This window comes from Sus scrofa, chromosome 6, assembly GCF_054392235.1.
Source record: "Sus scrofa isolate SSC_HxYL_T2T_F1_AM1 chromosome 6, Sscrofa_HxYL_maternal_Yorkshire_Landrace_v2.0, whole genome shotgun sequence".
NCBI classification, from domain to species: domain Eukaryota; kingdom Metazoa; phylum Chordata; class Mammalia; order Artiodactyla; family Suidae; genus Sus; species Sus scrofa.
Genome location: NC_139388.1, coordinates 82613593 through 82632477, shown reverse-complemented (window position 1 = coordinate 82632477; position 18885 = coordinate 82613593). Strand labels below are relative to the sequence as shown.

Genomic DNA, 18885 nt, shown 5'->3' with positions numbered 1-18885 from the left:
CCGTTGTGGCTCAGCAGGTTTAGATTCAGACATAGTGTCCATGAAGATGCGGGGTCTATCCCTGGCCTCATTCAGTGGGAAGGAATTGGCAGTTGCTGCAAGTTGTGGAGCTGGGATCTGGCTGTTGCTGTGGCGTCGGCCTGCAGCAGCAGCTCTGATTCAACCCCTAGCCTGGGAACTTCTATATGCCACAGGTGCGGCTATTTAAAAAAGAAAAAAAGAAAGAAAAGAAAAAAAGTCTTTTTTTTTTTTTTAAGAAGAGGTGTGATAAAATTCAAAAGATTACTAGAGAAGTTACATCCATTCGTGCATTCATTGTGTGATCCTGAGCACCTACCAAGTGCCAGGCACAGTCCCTGGGGTTGGGCACACAGCAAAGCCGTCTCCAGGTTTTTAAACTGCAAACAGGATGATCAAGAAAATAATTCCGGAGTTCCCATCGTGGCGCAGTGGTTAACGAATCCGACTAGGAACCATGAGGTTGCGGGTTCAATCCCTGGCCTTGCTCAGTGGGTTAACGATCCGGCGTTGCCGTGAGCTGTGGTGTAGGTTGCAGACGCGGCTCGGATCCCGCGTTGCTGTGGCTCTGGTGTAGGCCGGTGGCTACAGCTCCGATTCAACCCCTAGCCTGGGAACCTCCACATGCCGCCGCGGGGAGCGGCCCAAGAAATAGCAACAAAAAGACAAAAAAAAAAAAGAAAAGAATTCCTCAGAGTGAGAAGTACTACCGTTGAAATAGAACCGAACTGGAGGCCTGGTGTGGAATTCCCTGGCATTTAGAACAGTAGTTGGCACATAGTAGGTGCTCAGGGAGTATTTTTCTATGACTGAACGTTCCCCGGGGGTCAGGGAAGACTCCTAGATGCCACCTTGAGTGAGTCCCAGGGCGCAGAGCTGGGGCACAGCGCCAGGCATGTCAAACGCAAAGGCGCTACCTCGGCGTTAAAGAAAGAAAACTCAGGGAGAACATGGATATCTCAACACCCTGTAAACTTCACAGTGCTGTCTGCACATGCGGGAAAGCTGGTTCTTTCACATAATTTACTTTTGACGAATTGCAGCCGGGTGACCGGTGGCGAGCAGTTTCCGCAGAGCCGAACCTGCCAGGGTGCTGGCGTCCCGGCGCCTTCCGGGAGGGCGAACAGACTCGTAAACTGAGTTTCGCTCCGGGCTGGCCCGGCACTTCCTGCGGCCGGCGCCCCTGCGGCGGGGTGGTGGCGGGGTGAGCGGGTTGGAACTCGCAGCTCGAAGAGAGGAGTCCGGAGCCCGGAAGGACCAGGCGCGCGTGGGGCGGGCAGCGCGGCGGCGGGACCGGCCTGCACCCGGGCGGAGGGAGGGGGTGAGCGAGGGGCGGGGCCGGGGGCGGGGCGGGGCGGGCATTCGATCCGCCTTCGCCTTCGCCTTCACCTCCGCCGCCACCTCCAGGTAAGGGGCCCGCTCCGGCCCGGGCCGCTCCCCGCCGCCAACGCGCCGTCTCCGCGCGGGCAGCCCCCGCCCGGGCCGCTGGCCCTTTGCCCCCACCCCGCCCTCCGCGCTGACGGTCCCGGAGTCGAGGCCGCCCGGTGGTTGCTTATTTTCCTTGCGAGCCGGAAGTGCCCTGAGGAATCCCGCGCGCCGGGCGGCACATGGGGAAACTGAGACCAGCGTCTCCTGCCTCCCTCGAGAAGGGAGGACGCTGTTCCGGACCAGGGAGGGAAGGGACTTGCCCAAGGTCACAGGCCTGGGCTTCCCCTTGGCCCACGCAGCCCCTCCAGTGTCTCTTAACCCCCCTCCCTGCCCATACAGCTCCCTGAGCTCATAGCAGAAACTGAGAATTCCAAGGGAGCTGGGGGGATAACCTCTGGAGAAAAGCCCAGGCCCCAAGATTACAGGGTCTGCCCCCTCATCCTGACCCCTGGTGTCAGAGGAGGAAGTACTAACTGTTGGGGTGGATTTTACACTCAGGTAAGCAGAGGTTCAGAGAGCTGAAAGTATTTCCCCTAGACCACGCAGCTAAGAAGGAGATCAGCCTCAGACCGTGGGTGAGTGGCCTCCAGAGTCTGACCCAGTGCCTGGTTCAGAGTAGGCCTTCACCATGTTCTCTGCACAGAGTGGCGTAGGGAGTCAGCAGCACAGCTGGGCTGCACGTGGGACCTTGGTCCAGAGACTGCTGCATAACATGGAGTCAGTACTTCTCCTCTCTGTAACTCAGTGTTCATTTCAGGCAGAAAAGTGAAACCCCTTTAAGCTTTGGGGGCATCCATCCATTCATTCATTCTATAAATATTTATTGAATGCCTACTGCATGTCAGTATGTACACTGTTTAGGCTCTGAGGGTACAGCAGTCAACAAGACCAGCGCTGCCCTGGGAGGGTGAGGGGGTGGAGGAGGTACATTGCAGAGAGTGGAATGAAACACTGCCCTTCTGTCTGAGAGGGAGTGGGGAGGGCTGGGCCAAGAGGGAGACCATTGAAATCTTCCCAACTGGCGGAGCATGAGCAGAGGGCAGAGAGAGTAAACCTCGCAGCCTCAATCCCTCTGAGCCTTGGGCCCTCATGGGCCTTGTTTGAGATGTTCTGTCAGCCTGAGCTTCCCCCACCTTCACTCCTGGGCTAGGTGGGTAGAGAGTAGACCAAAGAAAGCCCTAAACTGATCTCAGAGCCTGGAAACCTAGCTGTGTGATCTTGGACATGTCATTCTGCCTCTCCAGGCCTGTTTTCTTATCATACAATGGGGGTTGTAATACTTCATGGCATTGATGATGCCACCATGCTTTGTGAATGGTAAAGCAGGATCCAGCGTGCGGCCCAAGTCAGAGGCCTTGCCAAATCCAGCATAAGCAAGGGTGCAGTATTTATTCAGAGCGTATTTATTTAGAGGCTCTAGTAAGCCTGTTGAAAGCCTGTGACGGCTCTCAGTAAGAAAATGTGCAAGGGACTTCTCTTGTGGCACAGCAGGTTAACGATCCAGCATTGTCACTGCAGCAGCCTGGGTCGCTGTCGTGCCATGGGTTTGATCCCTGGCCCCGGGAACTTTCACATGCTGCAGGTGTGGCCAAAAAAAGAGGAAATGTAAGAGGCAGAGGGAGGGTGGCTGAGTTCGGGGCAAGGAGCCTGAAGAGTGCTGGCATCACAGTCAGCATTTCAGCTTTTGCAACACCTGCCATCACGTGCATGTACTGCATCAGACAGATCTTGCTTTATGTAAAACTGTGTTGTCTTTCATTGAAAAAAACTGTGAGGGGTTCCCATTGTGGCTCAGCAGGTTAAGAACCTGACTAGTACCCATGAGCATGGGGGTTCAGTATCTGGCCTTGCTCAGTGGGTTGAGGATCCAGCGTTACTGCAAGCTGCAGTGTAGGTTGCAGATGCAGTTTGGATCCCACGTTGCTGTGGCTGGGGGTGGGCCCGGGAACTTCCATGTGCTGAAAGTGCAGCTATAAAAATAAAAATTAATTAATTAAAAAAATGTGGAAGCCACTTCTTAGTTGTGGGGGGAGGTGTTCATTCATTCTCTCACCTACTCTGCCAGGCACTGTTCTAGGAGACAGCAGAGAACAAGAGAAAAGCCACTGCCATCATGGAGCTTTCTCTATTGAGGGAGACAGACCACAAACAAATCTGTAATCCATTATCACGTGGTGACAAATTCGATCAAGAAAAGTCATGCAGGGAAGTGCCCATCATGGCTCAGTGGTAACAAACCCAACTAGTATCCATGAGGATGGGGGTTCAATCCCTGGCCTTGTTCAGTGGGTTAAGGATCCGGTGTTGCTCTGAGCTGTGGTGTAGGTCACAGACAACAGCTCTGATCCTTTGTTGCTCTGGTTGTGGTATAGGCTGGCAGCTGTAGCTCCAATTGGACCCCTAGCCTGGGAACTTCCATATGCAGCAAGCACGGCCCTAAAAAAAAAAAAAAAAAAAAAAGAAAAAAGAAAGAAAAGTCACGCAGGGTCTGGTGGAAGGAGGCGGTGATGGCACCTGCTATCTTGGACCTGAATGAATAAGACAGTTCTGCTGGGGAGGTGGGGGAAGCACAGATCACTGGAGCATCAGCCACTCCCACCCTGACCTTCCTAGTCGGGGAGATGGGCACATAAGCAACCAGCCCTTATACCTGAGAGGAGATGAGGCATCCCAGAGAAAGTGGGGGCTTCAGAGGTGCCAGGCTGGACAAAGCCAGGAAGCCTCATGGCAGCCCCTGAGGCCCTTTAGTAAAGTGGATTAGAACTTGGGTTTGAAGTCACATGTGCCTACGCAGGTCTGTTCTGATCCTGCCATTTGCCAGCTGTATGGCCCTCACCTCCGTGAACCTCAGTTTTCTCATCTGTGAGATGGGGACAGTGTCAGTCTCTTCTTCGAAAGGTTGGTGTGAGGCTGAAATGGGATCAGGAGAGAAAGCCCCCAGGAGAGCTTTACAGATTTTTGTTTTTTAAACTGTGCTTTTGAGGAGGGGCACCTCTTGGATATGAGGACCTACCCCGAGAAAAAACCAGCATGAGCTGAGGCCCAAGGCGGGAAAGCCAGCGTGGGCTAGAGGCAGCCGATGGTTAGTTTGGGGGAAGGCTGGCTGGAAGACGGGAAGTGGAGGAAGTAAGGTTAGAGGCAGGTTGGACCCATCCCAGAGGTAATTGGGGCTGGGGTCGTTCCAGAACCAAACTTGGGTCCATTTGCCACCACGTGACAATGGATTACAGATTTGTTTGTTTATGGTCTGTCTCTCTCAGTAGAGAAAGCTCCCTGATGGCAGTGGCTTTTCTCATGTTCTCTGCTGTCTCCTAGAACTCTGCCAGGCAGAGTATGTGAGAGAATGAATGAACACCTCCCCCTACAACTAAGAAGTGGCTTCTGTGTTTTTTTAATTAATTTTTATTTTTATAGCCGCACTTTCAGCACATGGAAGGTCCCGGGCTAGGGGTCAAAATCTGAGCTTCAGCTGCAGGCCCATCCCACAGCCACAGCAATGCGGGATCCAAGCCGAATCTACTGACAATCTACATCCAAGCCAATCTCCTGACACTGGCTTGTGGTAAAGGAAAGCACAGCACTCATTGTGAGGCTCCAGACAGGGAGTCCAGGACAGCCAATGCTCAAAAAAACCCAAACTCCCTGATGAGTTTCAGGAAATTTTTTTTTTTTTGTCTTTTTGTCTTTTTGGGGCCACACCTCCAGCATGTGGAAGTTCCCAGGCTAGGGGTCCCATTGGAGCTGTAGCTGCTGGCCTACACCACAGCCACAGCAACACAGGATCTGAGCTGCATCTGCGACCTACGCCACAGCTCATGGCAACGCCAGATCCTTAACCCATTGAGCGAGGCCAGGGATGGAACCTGCAACCTCATGGTTCCTAGTTGGATTTGTTTCCCCTGCACCATGATGGGAACTCCAAAATTTATCGTCTTAACCACTTTTAAGTGTGCAGTTCACTAGTGTTAGATATAATCACACTGTTTTGCAGGCCATCTCTGAACCATTTTAACTTGCAAATCTGAAACTCGGTGCCTACTACATAATGACTCCCCATTCCCCCCAACCCCCAGCCCCTGGCAACCCCGACTCAACTTTCTGTCTCTATGATGTTGACAACTCTTAAGTACCTCATAGAAGTAGAGTCTTCTGTGACTGATTGATTTCACTTAGCCTAATGTCCTGAAGTTTCATTCATGTTGTCATGGGTCAGAATCCTCTTCCTTTTTAAAGGCTGAATAATATTCCATTGTATACATAACACATTTCATTTGTCCATTCATCCATGGATGGACACTGGGGTTGCCTTCACATTTTAGCTATTTTGAATAATGCTGCTATGAACTTGGGCATACAAATATCTTTTTGAAACCCTGCTTTTGATTCTTATGGATATGTAGTCAGAAGTGGCATTTATGGTGGAAATTTGGAGGTATGGCATTGGTGGCTCCCCATAGTGTCTCCTCTGGTCCAGGAGAGTGAGGGAGGTCCCTGGGGCCCTGTGGAGCAGTTTACAGCTGGTGGGTGTCAAATGAACCATCAATGACGTTGCTATTTCTCCCCCTTTCTTTCTCAGACAGATTTGCCTCTTGATTTTTTGTGTGTGTGTGTTTTTTTAAGGCCACACATGCAGTATATGGAAGTTTCCAGGCTAGGGGTTGAATCAGACCTGCAGCTGCTGGCCTACACCACAGCCATAGTAACATAGAATCCTAGCTGCATCTGTGACCTACACCACAGCTCATGGCAATGCCAGATCCTTAACCCACTAAGCAAGGCCAGGGATCAAACCCACATCCTCTTGGATACTAGTTGGGTTCATTACTGCTGAGACACAATGGAAACCCTCTTGAATTATTTTTTAATTATCCCTAGTGGAAACCACCATTCATTCACCAAGTGTTTGTAAGTGCCTCCTATGCTTACATGTGGGGAGAGGAAGATAGACAATAAGCAATAAACACAAACAAGTAAAAGATATAGTATGTCAACCAGTGATGCGTGCTGTGGACCAAGCAGAAAGCCAGTTAAAAGGGATCAGGGAGTTCCCTGGTGGCATAGTGGTTAAGGACTTGGCATTGTCACTGTCGTGGCTCAGATTTTTGATACCTGGCTCAGGAATTTCCAAGTGTCACAGACATGGCCAAAAATAAAATAAAATAAAATAAAATAAAATAAAATAAAATAAGAGGGTTCATGATGAGAGGCTGGAGGCAGCCTGGCTTCCCTGAGCTGTAAAATTTGAGTAAAGACCAGAAGGAGGTAAGGGAGTTGGCCGTATGGTTATCTGAGGGAACAGCATTCCCAGCAGAGGGAACAGCCAATGCAAAGGCCTTGAGGTGGGAGCGTGCCTGGTGGGGTCCAGGAGCAGCAAGGAGGATGATGTGTCTGGAGCAGAATGAATGAAGGGGAGAAGAGAAAGAGGAGGGCGGGTTGCACATGGCCCAGTCACCATTGTAAGGACAGTGACTGTGAGTGAGAAGGGAGTGGCTGAAGGTTTGGAGCAGGGAAGGGACATGATCTGACTGTAGGTGGAAGTGGACCCTTAGATGCTGTGCGGCGGATAGATTGCTAGGGGCAAAGGCAGGAGGAAGCGGGAGGGGTGAGGGCAGCGTGCACTGGGATGCGAGTGGGAGAAGAAAAGTGCAATGGCAAATGTGGGCAAAATGTCACTCGGCCTGGGTATCCACCTGATAGCACACTGTCACCTGCCCCACCACCCCGCCCATCCTCCAGGCTGCTGAAGTGAGGTTGGGATGGGAACTTGCCCTCTGTGCCAACATCCCTTTTTTCCTTCTGGTCTAGAGTAGGATTGTTCAAAACCCTGTGGGTTCTTCTGTGTTGGAACTGCTGCCATGGAGACCTCCTGAGATGCTGCATTTACCACTGGCCTCCAGTTTAACTTCCAGATAGAGGTACAGAATGAATGGGTTTGTCTCCTAAAATGCTGAGAGTGGAGGGAGGGGAGTAAGCTGGGCCGGCCTAGAATCCCCCTTTCTAGGACCATGTCAGGATTGTCTTATCCTGTGGGTGTTAACTTTGGGCCACGATCTTCAGAGTTTCTGGCTCAAGAACAGTGCTGTAGCTCTATTTGTGATAAAAGAGTTCTTCAGCCAGATGCTTTTCCTTCTCGGTCCCAGAATAATTAGTCCTCCGCCTGCCTTTGACACTGCAGCTATCTCTCTAGTAATGTCTCTTTCACTGTACTGCAGACGCATTGAAATGTTCAGCAGTGGCCAGTTAACTGAGAAGAAGAGGAAGAGAGTGAGAAAAAGAGCATCATTCACCACTACCAACGTCTCACTCCCCCCGCCCCCGACCAACACACACACACACACACCCCAAATTTGACCCTGGCCTTTACTGACTACTCCAAGTTAAAAAAAAAAAAAAAAAAAAAAAAAAAAAAAAAAAGCCACAGCAGGCTGGTGTGTAAGCAAAACAAAAGAAGCTCATTATTACCCGTGACCTTCTAAAGACCCAGGTCATGGAGTTTTAAGGAGGAGTGAAAAGATTTTCAAGGATGACATTTAATTTTCTCCTTGGTGCTGACCTTGGAACTTTCATGTCCCCAAGAAGAAATCCCATTGTGTCATTTATGTTCAAAAGCAATGCAGGGGTTCCCATCGTGGCTCAGTGGTTAACGACTAGGAACCATGAGGTTGCGGGTTCAATCCCTGGCCTTGCTCAGTGGGTTAAGGATCCGGCGTTGCCGTGAGCTGTGGTGTAGGTCACAGACATGGCTTGGATCCCACGTTGCTGTGGCTCTGGCGTAGGCCGGTGGCTACAGCTCCAATTCGACCCCTAGCCTGGGAACCTCTGATTCGACCCCTAGCCTGGGAACCTCCATATGCCGAGGGAGCGGCCCAAGAAATGGCAAAAAGACAAAAAACAAAAGCAAAAAACAAAAAACAAAAGCAATACATACCTGTAGCATAAAATTGGGGAAATCCAGAAAAGTCCCTCCTGTCTCCCCTTTCAGAGGTCATTGTTGAGGCTATTCTTCCAGACATTTTCCTTCTCTGCATCTTTTTAACATGGTTGGACTCGTGGCTTGAGTCACCTGGTTTGTAGTCAGAGCACATTCTCAGGCCTCGTCAGTAGATAACACCCGGGGGAGGGCGTTATCACTGCTAACATTAAAATGGCACAGAAGCTTGAAGAAGCAGGAGCTATTCTAGTTCCTTGAACATGGAAAATGACGCTTTAAAATGGAGCTCAGATTATTTGAAGTTTGGGATTCCCTGGGTAATTCCAGACACTTGGCCCTTGTTCCATCTTGCTTCCCCATCTGATGCTTGATGAGAGTGTAAGCATAGGAGTGCCTTTCGGGAGAGAATAACCAGGAAAATCTAGTGCTTACTTAAGCCTGAAAACTAGTTCATCCATTTGTTCATGTCACAAGCACTCCCTCTGTGGCAGGTAAGGGGCTGGGCCCCAGCATACAGATAGGGAGGCAGTCGGGTGCCTGCCCTTTACTGCCAGGTTAACCGAGGAGCGGTTGCAGCACCCACAGCTCAGGGTACGAGAGCTTTGGTCAAACCATGCAAAGCACCAGAGCTGCACCCAGTGAGTGGTAGCTTCTTGCAAACCTGCCGGGGCAAAGGCCCAGAAGAGTGGAAGTAGGAGCTTGATGCCTCTGATGCCCCAGGCTGACCCATCCTTCTCCCCAACAGGCCTCCAGACCCCTATGGACCCACGGGGTTGGTTTTTCTGGTTTGCTCCTCCAGGGCAATTTGCGTAATTTTCTGAAGAACCTTCAAGAAGCTGAACAGCCTGTTTTCAGACTTAGAGGGGAGGTCCATGGTTGTTTCTTGAAATCTGGGTAAGTATTATTTATGATTTCTTTCTCTTCAGCACCCTCGTCATTATAGTAAATGGTCTTCATTTAAACATTGTGAGTTTATGGATTGTCTGTCTCCCCCGATAGAATATATCTCCTGGTGGCAGGTGGTGGTCTATCTGTCTTAGTCACTGCTGCCTCCAGCCCGTGAGACAGCACCAGGTACATAGTTATTGTACAAATCTGGTACATGTTTATTAAATTAATGAACTGCTTAGTTTGGGGTGAAGGCAAATAGTTACTTTGAGTTTACTTAGAACTTAAGGTTTTCAAATTCTGTAGAGACATCCCACTGCTTTTTTCTTTTTAACTTTTTATTTAAAAATAATTATAGATTCCGAGTTCCCTGGTGGCCTAGTGGCTAAGGATCTGACATTGTCACTGCCGTGGCGTGGGTCTTCTGGCCTGGGAACGTCTGCATGCCACAGCCATGGCCAAAAAATTACTTAATTAATTACAATAATTATAGCTTCACAGGCAGTTGCTGAAATCATACCGAGAGGTCCAGGGTACCCTCATTGAGCTCCCTGCATGGCCATTGCCTTCCTGGTTAAGTCTGGCTCCTTAGCTTCAAGGACTTGGTCCTACAGGGTGTAGCCCCTGGAAGCTTCCCCTTTAGCCTCATTTCTTCTCTCCCACCCTCCGCACCCACCCATTTCCCAAGCCCTGGCTGCACGGAGCATCCCTTTGGTTCTTCAGAAGCATCTGCTCCCTTCCCTCTCTGGGACTTGACACATGCCATCCCCTCTACTGAGAACATTCTCTTCCCAATCCCCCACCTTGGTCCAATGTCTCTTCCAGGAAGCCAATTCTGGGTTCCAGGCTCCCCTCTTTGTATCCCCCTATCTACATCTCCTCCGTCACAGCATTCATCCTGCTGGCTTGTCTTTGTCTGTTTACGTGTCTGTCTCTGCCACAGCCTTGGAATACCCTCTCCCATCCTCCTGTCCCCTTGCTTCCTGCAGGCCTCTGCTGGAATGGACCTTTCACCTGCATACCGCTGTCTCCCGTCTCCTACGTGATCACCTCATATCCTCTTCACCCTGATTGTCCTTCCCCATCGATCACTTCCCAGCCCAATGTGTATTTATTTATTTAGTGGCCCGTTAAGAGCATGGCTCCTACATCCTGACTGCCTAAGTTCTGCCACTTAATAGCGCTGTGATCTTGGCCAAGTTACTTAAATTATTATCATCACGATGTAATTGTGTGTTCTTGCCTGTCTCCCACCAGAATGTAAGCCCCTTGAGAGCAGGGCATTTGTCGGTATTGTCCCCAGATCTGCCCCAAGGCCCAAAACAGGACATCGCACATCATCTACCCTCTTCATTCATCCAGCCAGTAGTTATGGAATGCCTGCGACGCTCCAGGGCCTACTCAGAAAGCTAGGCTACAGCAGTGACAAAACAACCAGAAGCCTGCCTCGGGAAGCTCACATTCTACTTGTTTACACAAGTGAACAAGTAACTTTAAACTATATTTTTTAAGACAGGAGTAAGTATTATGGAACAGGGCGCTGGGATAAAGATGCAGTATAGCTTGGCCTGGAGGATCAGGGAAGGCCTTTCCGAAGAGGTGACTCTGAGGCTGAGGCTAGTACGATGTGAAGCTCAGGAGAAGAGTGTCCCAAGCCAGGGGAAGAGTAGGTGCAAAGGCCCAGAAGGAAGATCATCTTGTTTATTTGAAAGGCAGAAATGCAGCCAGCATGATTATAGTGCAATGACAAGTCCAGCGGGGGCGGGGGGGGGTGGTATGAGCTGCAGTTTAGAGGCAGGCAGGAGCCAGATCAGGACTCTGTAGACGATCATAAAGGGATTGGTATTCCTCCTGGGGCCGTGGGAGGCCTTCAGAGGCCTCTAAGTAGGTGAGTGACATGATTGCTGTATATGACAACAAGGCCACTTGGGCTACTGTGTAGAGAATGAATTATAGGGCATCAAGAGTATATTTTGTTGGGAGTTCCCATCGTGGCTTAGTGGTTAACAAACCCGACTAGGATCCATGAGGACGAAGGTTCAATCCCTAGCCTTGCTCTCTGGGTTAAGGATCCGGTGTTGCCATGAGCTGTGATGTAGGTCCCGGACGAGTCTCAGATCCCATGTTGCTGTGGCTGTGGTGTAGGCCAGCCGTTGCAGCTCCAATTTTACCCCTAGCCTGGGAACTTCCATATGCTGCGAGTGCAGCCCTAAAAAGCAAAAAAAAAAAAAAAAAATATATATATATATATATATATATTTTGTTGAATGAATGAGTGAATGACTTTGGCCTGAGCTGAGCTCTTTATGCACTCAGCACACCCACCCCCCTCCCCTGTGGTTAGAGACAGGCCAGCTTGTGCTTCTCTGATTAGGAGGCTGTTTACTCTTGACCTGAGAACTGCCAGGGGTCTCTCTAGATACCAGCCCAATGAAATACCATCTTGGGCTTTTCTGGGTAATAGGAGCAATTACCCCAGCTGCCAAATGGCACGGAGCTGATTAGAGATAGTGAAGCTTGCAAAGGCTGCTGACATCAAGGCTAGGGGCTGCCCGCAATGATGTCCTCAGTTTGTGGCTTGTTGCTGTCCCTTTTGTCCACTTCCCAGGTCTACACTGATCCTCTGAGCCAGGGGAATCTACTACAAACAGATCTCCAGCTTGGGTTCCTGGAGCAACTATTGGAACCCAGTCTTGCTGGGTGACATTGGGCAAGGTCTTAACCTCTCTGGGCCTCAGTTTCTTCATGTGAAACAAGAGGAGGAGACTCCCTGGGTTGGTGTAGAGGAGAGAGCATGAGGTTTGGAGTCAAACCAAAGTCTGACTGTGTCACTGGGGAAATCGCTTGGCCTCTCTAGCTTTCCCATGCTTATAGTTCTAGGAAAGAATCATAACACCTCACATCCTACTTAACCTTACATGGTAGTGAGAATTAAATGGATTTAAAATGTCTATAAACTGCCACATGCTGTACAGATGTCGGTTTGTTGCTTTTAACAACCTTGGGGTTACTTTGAGAAGCTGATGCAGTTAGTTATGAACAAACTTTTAAATTATTCCTCCATAGGGACTTCCTGTCTTGGTGCAGTGGAAATGAATCTGAGTAGGAACCATGAGATTGTGGGTTCGATCCCTGGCCTCCCTCAATGGGTTAAGGATCTGGTGTTGCCATGAGCTTGGTGTAGGTCACAGATGCGGCTCGGATCTGGCGTTGCTGTGGCTCTGAAGTAGGCTGGCAGCTGTAGTTCTGATTAGACCCCTAGCCTGGGAACCTCCATATGCCACGTGTGCAGCCCTAAAAGGACAAAAGACAAAAATAAATAAATAAATTACTTCTCCATAGAAGTAATATTTTGAGAACAAAAATTTTCATTGCTCAGCTGGGAAAGAACAAATTTATAGGCCAAAGTGTGGAATATGGATACTCGAGGAGAAATCTGTTGGCCATAAGACAAGTGTTTAAAACAGAGGGGTGGAGTTCCCTTCATGACTCAGCAGTTCACAAACTCGACTAGGGTCCATGTGGATGTGGGTTCGAACCCTGGCTGCGCTCAGGGGGTTAAGGATCCAGCGTGGCCGTGAGCTGTGATGTAGGGCGCAGACGTAGCTCAGATCCCGTGTTGCTGTGGCTGTAGCGTAGGCCAGCAGCTGCAGCTCTGGCAATGCCAGATCCTTAACCCACTGAGCAAGACCAGGGAACAAACCTACAACCTCATGGTTCCTAGTCGGATTCGTTAACCATTGAGCCGTTGTGGGAGCCCCAATAATGTTCCCTCTTATAATATTATTTATACACCTTTGTTGTAGGCCAAGCACTGTGCTGAGCGTGTTATTTGTTTGCTGATTTTTTTATGCATTTATTTTTTTAAGTAAACATTTGTATAACATGAGCCCTATGCCAGGCTTGTTCTAAGTACTTCAGAAACGCTAACCTGCACGGTCGTGTTGTTTGTTGCTAACACAGATCTTCCAGACATAGTCCCATTTGTAGGTGAAGGAATCTCAGTGCAGAGACAGTGAGCTGCCTGAGGTCGCACATCTGTTAGATGGAGGCACATGGATTCACACCCTGTCTGTCTGGTCCTGAGTCTGCACTGATACCCACAGTGTCCTTGGCCACGGCTGGAACCCTTCCCAGTGCCTGCTCCTAGGGCCCTTGGATGCCTGGCTAGGCTTGTCCCCTCCTCATGCTATAAAAGGGAGGGAGGACGGGAAGAGAGGAGGGAGCAAGGCCCTCTTTGACTCCTTCCTTTCACCGAAATCTAACTGACAGCGAGCACGCAAATCTTAAGTACATAACTCATGAATTTTTAAATATATTTATACCCACGTGATCACCACCTGCGTCAAGGTATAGAACATTTCCATCTCCCGGAAGCTGCTCTATACCCCTTCTGAGCCAATATTCCCTCCAACCAGCCACCTTTCCTCTGATTTTTATCTCTATAGCTTGGTTTGACCTGTTCTTCAAGTTGAGATACATTTAATCCTGCAGTATATACTCTCTCATGAATGACCAGCTGCTTACCATCGAGATTCACTCCTGTTGTGGTCGTTGGCCAAACTTCATTCTTTTTCATTGCTGTTTAATATTCCATAATGTGACAAGGGCATCGTTTGTCCATTCGACTATGTGTGAACATGTGGGTTGTTTCCTGGTTGGGGCTATTCTGAATGCAGCTTCCGTGAGCATTCGTGTACAGGTCTTTGGGTGGACATAAACCCTCATTTCTCAGGAGTAGGATTGCTAGGGCCTAGGGAAAAACCTCTGTTTAACTTTAGTGGATCAAGTCAAACCATTTTCCACCTGGTTGTACCAATTTACCCTCCCAGCAGCAGTGTCTGAAAGTTCTATTTGCTCCCTATTCTCTTAGTACTGTGAGTCTTTTTTGTTTTAACCGCTCTGATAGGTGAATGGTAGTATCTCATTGGATTTTTAATTTCCATTTCCTGATAACTAATTTACACTTGCACCAGTAGTACATGGAAGGTCTTTTTGTCCCTTATCTTCAACAACACTTGGCATTGTTAGTCTTTTTTTTTTTTTTTTTTTTTTTTTTTTTTTTGCTTTTCAGGGCTGTATCTGTGGTATATAGAAGTTCCCAGGCTAGGGAGCTGCAGCCCTCACCCTATGCCACAGCCACAGCCACACAGGATCCAAGCCGTATCTGCAACCTAGTCCACAGCTCACAGCAATGCCAGATCCTTAACCTACTGAGCGAGGCCAGAGATCAAACCCTCCTCCTCATGGGTTCGTAACCTGCTGAGCCACAATGGGAACTCCCTGTTAGTCTTTTATTTTTAGCTGTCTGATGGGTAAGTAGCTATGTCTCATTGGGTTTTTTTTTTTTTTTTACTTAATAAATTTTATTACATTTATTTACATTATGTACAACAATCATCACAACCAAACCCTACAGCCTGTCCATCCCAAACCCTCAGTACCTCCCTGCACGCCCCTCATTGGGTTTTAATTTCTGCTTCTTTGATGACTAATGATGTTGAACACCTCTGCCTGTGCTCGTTGGCCTTGGGATCTCTTTTGCGAAGTACCTGTTCGAGTAAATTTTCTTTTTTTCTCTTTGTTAGTGACTTGTAGGAGTTACTTTTATACTATGGATATAAATCCTTTGTTGATATACACATTGAGAATATCTCTCCCTAGTCTCTTAAAGGTGATCAATAGACATTCTTAATTTTTTTTTTTAAACGGCCGCACCCATGGCACACGGATGTTCCAAATCGAAGAGTCGAGTTGGAGCTGTCACTGCCCGCCTGTGCCACAGCCATGGCAACACCAGTTCTGAGCAGCATCTGTGATCTACACCACAGCTGAGCGAGGCCAGGAATGGAACCCACATCCTCACAGACACTATATTGGGTTCTTAACCCTCTGAGCCACCACAGGAACTCCTAGACATTCTTAATTTTAATGAGGGCTAATTTATCAGTTTTTGCTTTCATGATTGGTAGTTTTTGTGTCCCATTCAAGTAAGCTTTGCGTACCCCTTGAAAGCATTTTTCACAGGGATTTTTTTCCTGCAGCGCTGGAGATGGGCACACAGGACCGACTGAGCCGGAGGCTGCAGGTGGCCGAGCCAGGTGTGGAGGGGGAGCCACATCTGCCCACAGGCCAGGAGCTGACCGAGGCCAACCGTTTCGCTTATGCCGCCCTCTGTGGCATCTCCCTGTCCCAGCTATTTCCAGAACCTGAGCAAAGGTGAGTGCCTTTATTTCACAGAAGGAAAGTCAGGCTTCTTCAGGGAAACAGTTCTTGGCAGCCAAGCAGCCTGCCAGGTATCACCAGACACCTCAATGAGGAGAAAGCCATTGTCCTCACCTTAACGGAGCATACAGCCTGGTATGGGGATGGGACATCCCTCATGTAGTGCCCCTCATTTGTACCTTCACTAAGCATTTAAGGAACACCTCCTGTTTCACCAGGCACCATTTGAAGTACATGGAACGTGTTCATGAGCAAGACAAACAGGCAGACCCTATCCCTGCCCTGGAATATGACACCTCCTAATGGGGGGTAAAATACTATGCATTCAGACAACATGCATTTAGTGAGCACCTACTGTGTGCTGAGTGTGGTGCAAGGCACTGTGGAGAAAATAAAGAGGCACATGGCCTGGCTCCTGCCCTCCTGGTGTTTACAATCTGGAGCAGGGGACAGGAAGGGCAGGTCGCTCAGATGACTGGTTTTAGTGGTGATTGGATGGGCCACGTTCCATGATGGGTGGCAGGTTTGGTGACAGCGTTAATATCTGCCGCTGCTGAGACCTCGCATGGGCATTTCAATCACATCTTTGGAGTTGGAATAGTGGAGTTGCTAAGAGCTTGGGCTTGGCCTTCAAGGCCTTCAAGGATTCTGGGAGAGAGAGTTTAGAGGCCAGTTAGGAGGCTGGTGGAGTTGTTTGGAGAAACCAGGACAGTGACCAAGAGATAGAGGGACACAGGCATTCTCAGGGAGAGTGCACTTGACTTGGGGACAGGTTGGAGGCTTTGGACAGAACAGGGAGGGATTGACTTTGGCCCCCAAGTCTAGGTGGGGAGGAGTCTGAGGGGGACCGAGATGAGATGCAAGGGTTGGGGGGCAGGAAGTGACAAAAAGTTTTTGCATCTGCAGTGTTTGCAAGAACTGCCATCAACCACCTGCAATGGTCTCTAATGAGTAAACTTCCCGTGCCTGGGTCTTAGCTGTTTCTTGGTGTTTTTTAGACTTGTTTGTTTGTTTGTTCTATGGCTGCCCCTGTGGCATATGGAAATTCCCAGGCTAGGGATTGAATCCAAGCCACAGCTATGGCAACACCAGATCCTTTAACCCACTGCACCAGGCCAGGGATCAAACCCTCACCTCTGCAGTGGACCTGAGCTTCTGCAGTCAGACTCTTAACCCACTGAGCCACAGCAGGAACTCCTTAGCTGGGTTTTTTGTTTGTTTGTTTTTTAATTTGTTTCTTTTTTTATCTTTGTCTCTCTTTCTGGACTGAACACTTGAGAGCATTCATCTCCCTGGAGGTCACCTCCAGGGAGCCTTGCCCAGATCCTACTCGCCACCCAGACAGGGGGCTTCTCCTTCTGTCTGTCCGGTGGCCTGTCACCACGACCACCACACTACACTGTAACTCTTCTCACACCTGCTACCCCTCCAGTTTGAGCTCCTGTGGGGCAGGAGCTGCCTTGTTCATCTCTGAATTCCCAGTGCCTTGCACACAGCTTGGCATAGCAAACACACTCAGTAAAGTTTTGTCAAAAGAAGGGGGTGGATAAATGCTGGCTTTATTAGCAGACGAGACATTAAACTCCAAGGCTTTGAGCTTGGATTTGGGTTCAAATCCTACCCCTGCTCCTTTCTAGTTACATATTACCTTGGGCAGGTTATTTAACTTCCCTAAGTGTCGGTGTCTTCACTTATAGAATGGGGCTATGATACCTACCCTGCAGGGTGATTACAAGAATTAAACGAGATAAGTGTAGGTAAACCACATTGCATAGTGTTTGGCCTATGGTAGGTACTCTGTAAATGGCGGTACTTGCTAACTCCATGACTTATTTTATTTGTCTCAATTTCCTTATTTGTAGAGACAATTCTGGAACTTACCTCTACCAGTTAGGCTACTTTTGGGCTTCAAGTAGCAGGACATCATACTAAAAGATATTTAAACACTAAGATATTTGTTTTTCTCACTTAAGAAATTAAAAGGAAGAGAGTTCCAGAGTTGAAACAGTACCTCAAAAAGCCTTTGGATTGGTTTCTGTGGAGTTCTCTTGGCCTTCTCCCACCTAATCACAAAAGGGCTGCCGCAGCACCATACATCACACCCTTATAGAACAAGGCCTGAGGCTGGAAAGAAGAGGACAGGGATTCTCATCTTCTCTTCACATCTCATCAGGGAGAAGCTCTTTCCCAGAATACAGAAGGCTTCCCCTTTTGTGTCATTGACCAGATTCAGTCAAGTGCTGTAGCCTTGCCTACAAGGGAGGCAGGGGGAAAAATAGAGGCACTTGCTGTTTTCTGTCTCCATCATGGGAGGAGGTTTCTGCTGGCCATGAAGAAGGGACTGGGGAATCACCGTTGCTGGGAAACGGCCATCCATCAGAGAGGGTGGGCCCGAGGTAGGACCATGTTGATGGCCCCACAGAGCCTGGCACAGAGCTACGCCAAATGAACATGAGATGTTCTCGTTGTTAATAATGAACCACGTTCTCTGTCTAGAGGCTAGAATATATCTCGTTGGCTCTTCTGTTCCTGAGCCAGCCAGGTCCCCTTTCCTCTCTCCCTGCTCTGTCCCATACCTGTGCCTTACTTAGGAAGCCTCTATCTTTCCAGAAGCTTCCTGATAAATCCCTACTTGATAAGCTGATTGATAGAAGAGGGAAGAGCTTTGTGTACTTTGTTCATAAACAAATGTTAACGATTTGGACTTGGTGCCAGGTCTGTGCCGGACACCTCCTGGGCGGGCACATAGGACAGTTGTTCAGTTTTCCCCCCAAAATCCAAGCCTGGTCCCTGGCACTCCTGGCTGCGGCTTAGCCAGAAGCATTTACCCTGGGGCCGTTTCCTCCCTGAAGCTCCCGTGCGTGCGGTGTATGCTACCTCCTTCCACACGGTTGCTCTCCATCCTCTTAGACCCCAAACACGTTTTAAAACCAACCCTAATCCTAACCCTAACCCCAACCTCTTTTTCTGTCCCACGTATACTCTTGGTTTCAGAAATCTTTAGAAAACTGCAATGGTTTGTCTATATGGGGCATAAAGGCAAGCCTTTAATATATTTCTTTCGGAGTTCCTGTCGTGGTGCAGTGGTTGACAAATCCGACTAGGAACCATGGGGTTGCAGGTTCTATCCCTGGCCCTGCTCAGTGGGTTAAGGATCTGGTGTTGCCGTGAACTGTGGTGTAGGTCGCAGATGCAGCTCGGATCCTGCGTTGCTGTGACTCTGGCGTGGGCCGGCAGCTGCAGCTCCGATTAGACCCCTAGCCTGGGAACCTCCATATGCCATGGGAGTGGCCCTAGAAAAGGCAAAGGGACAGAAAAAATATTTCTTTCTTTTCTATGCGGTACTGTCACAGGTGCTGGTGCTTACAGTTAAGTCTTTATTAAACGTTGAGGTA

The 18885-nt window shown here is 49.1% G+C and overlaps 1 protein-coding gene across 7 annotated transcripts in view; it reads left to right on the top strand.

Annotated features, from left to right (window-relative positions):
- The first annotated feature begins 1382 nt into the window (after positions 1-1382).
- The window catches only part of TMCO4 (transmembrane and coiled-coil domains 4), an 85634-nt gene continuing 68131 nt past the window's right edge, over positions 1383-18885 (top strand). For 2 of the 7 annotated variants that reach the window (XM_084963126.1, XM_084963122.1), the window contains exons 1-4: positions 1383-1425; positions 7257-7361; positions 9123-9271; positions 15310-15484. In XM_084963126.1, the coding sequence (XP_084819252.1) occupies positions 15318-15484 (167 nt within the window). In that variant the 5' untranslated portion in view covers positions 1383-1425; positions 7257-7361; positions 9123-9271; positions 15310-15317. Of the gene's footprint in view, positions 1426-7251; positions 7362-9122; positions 9272-15309; positions 15485-18885 lie in introns of all 7 variants that reach the window. The other 5 variants (XM_084963127.1, XM_084963123.1, XM_084963125.1 and 2 more) reach the window with 3 other exon arrangements.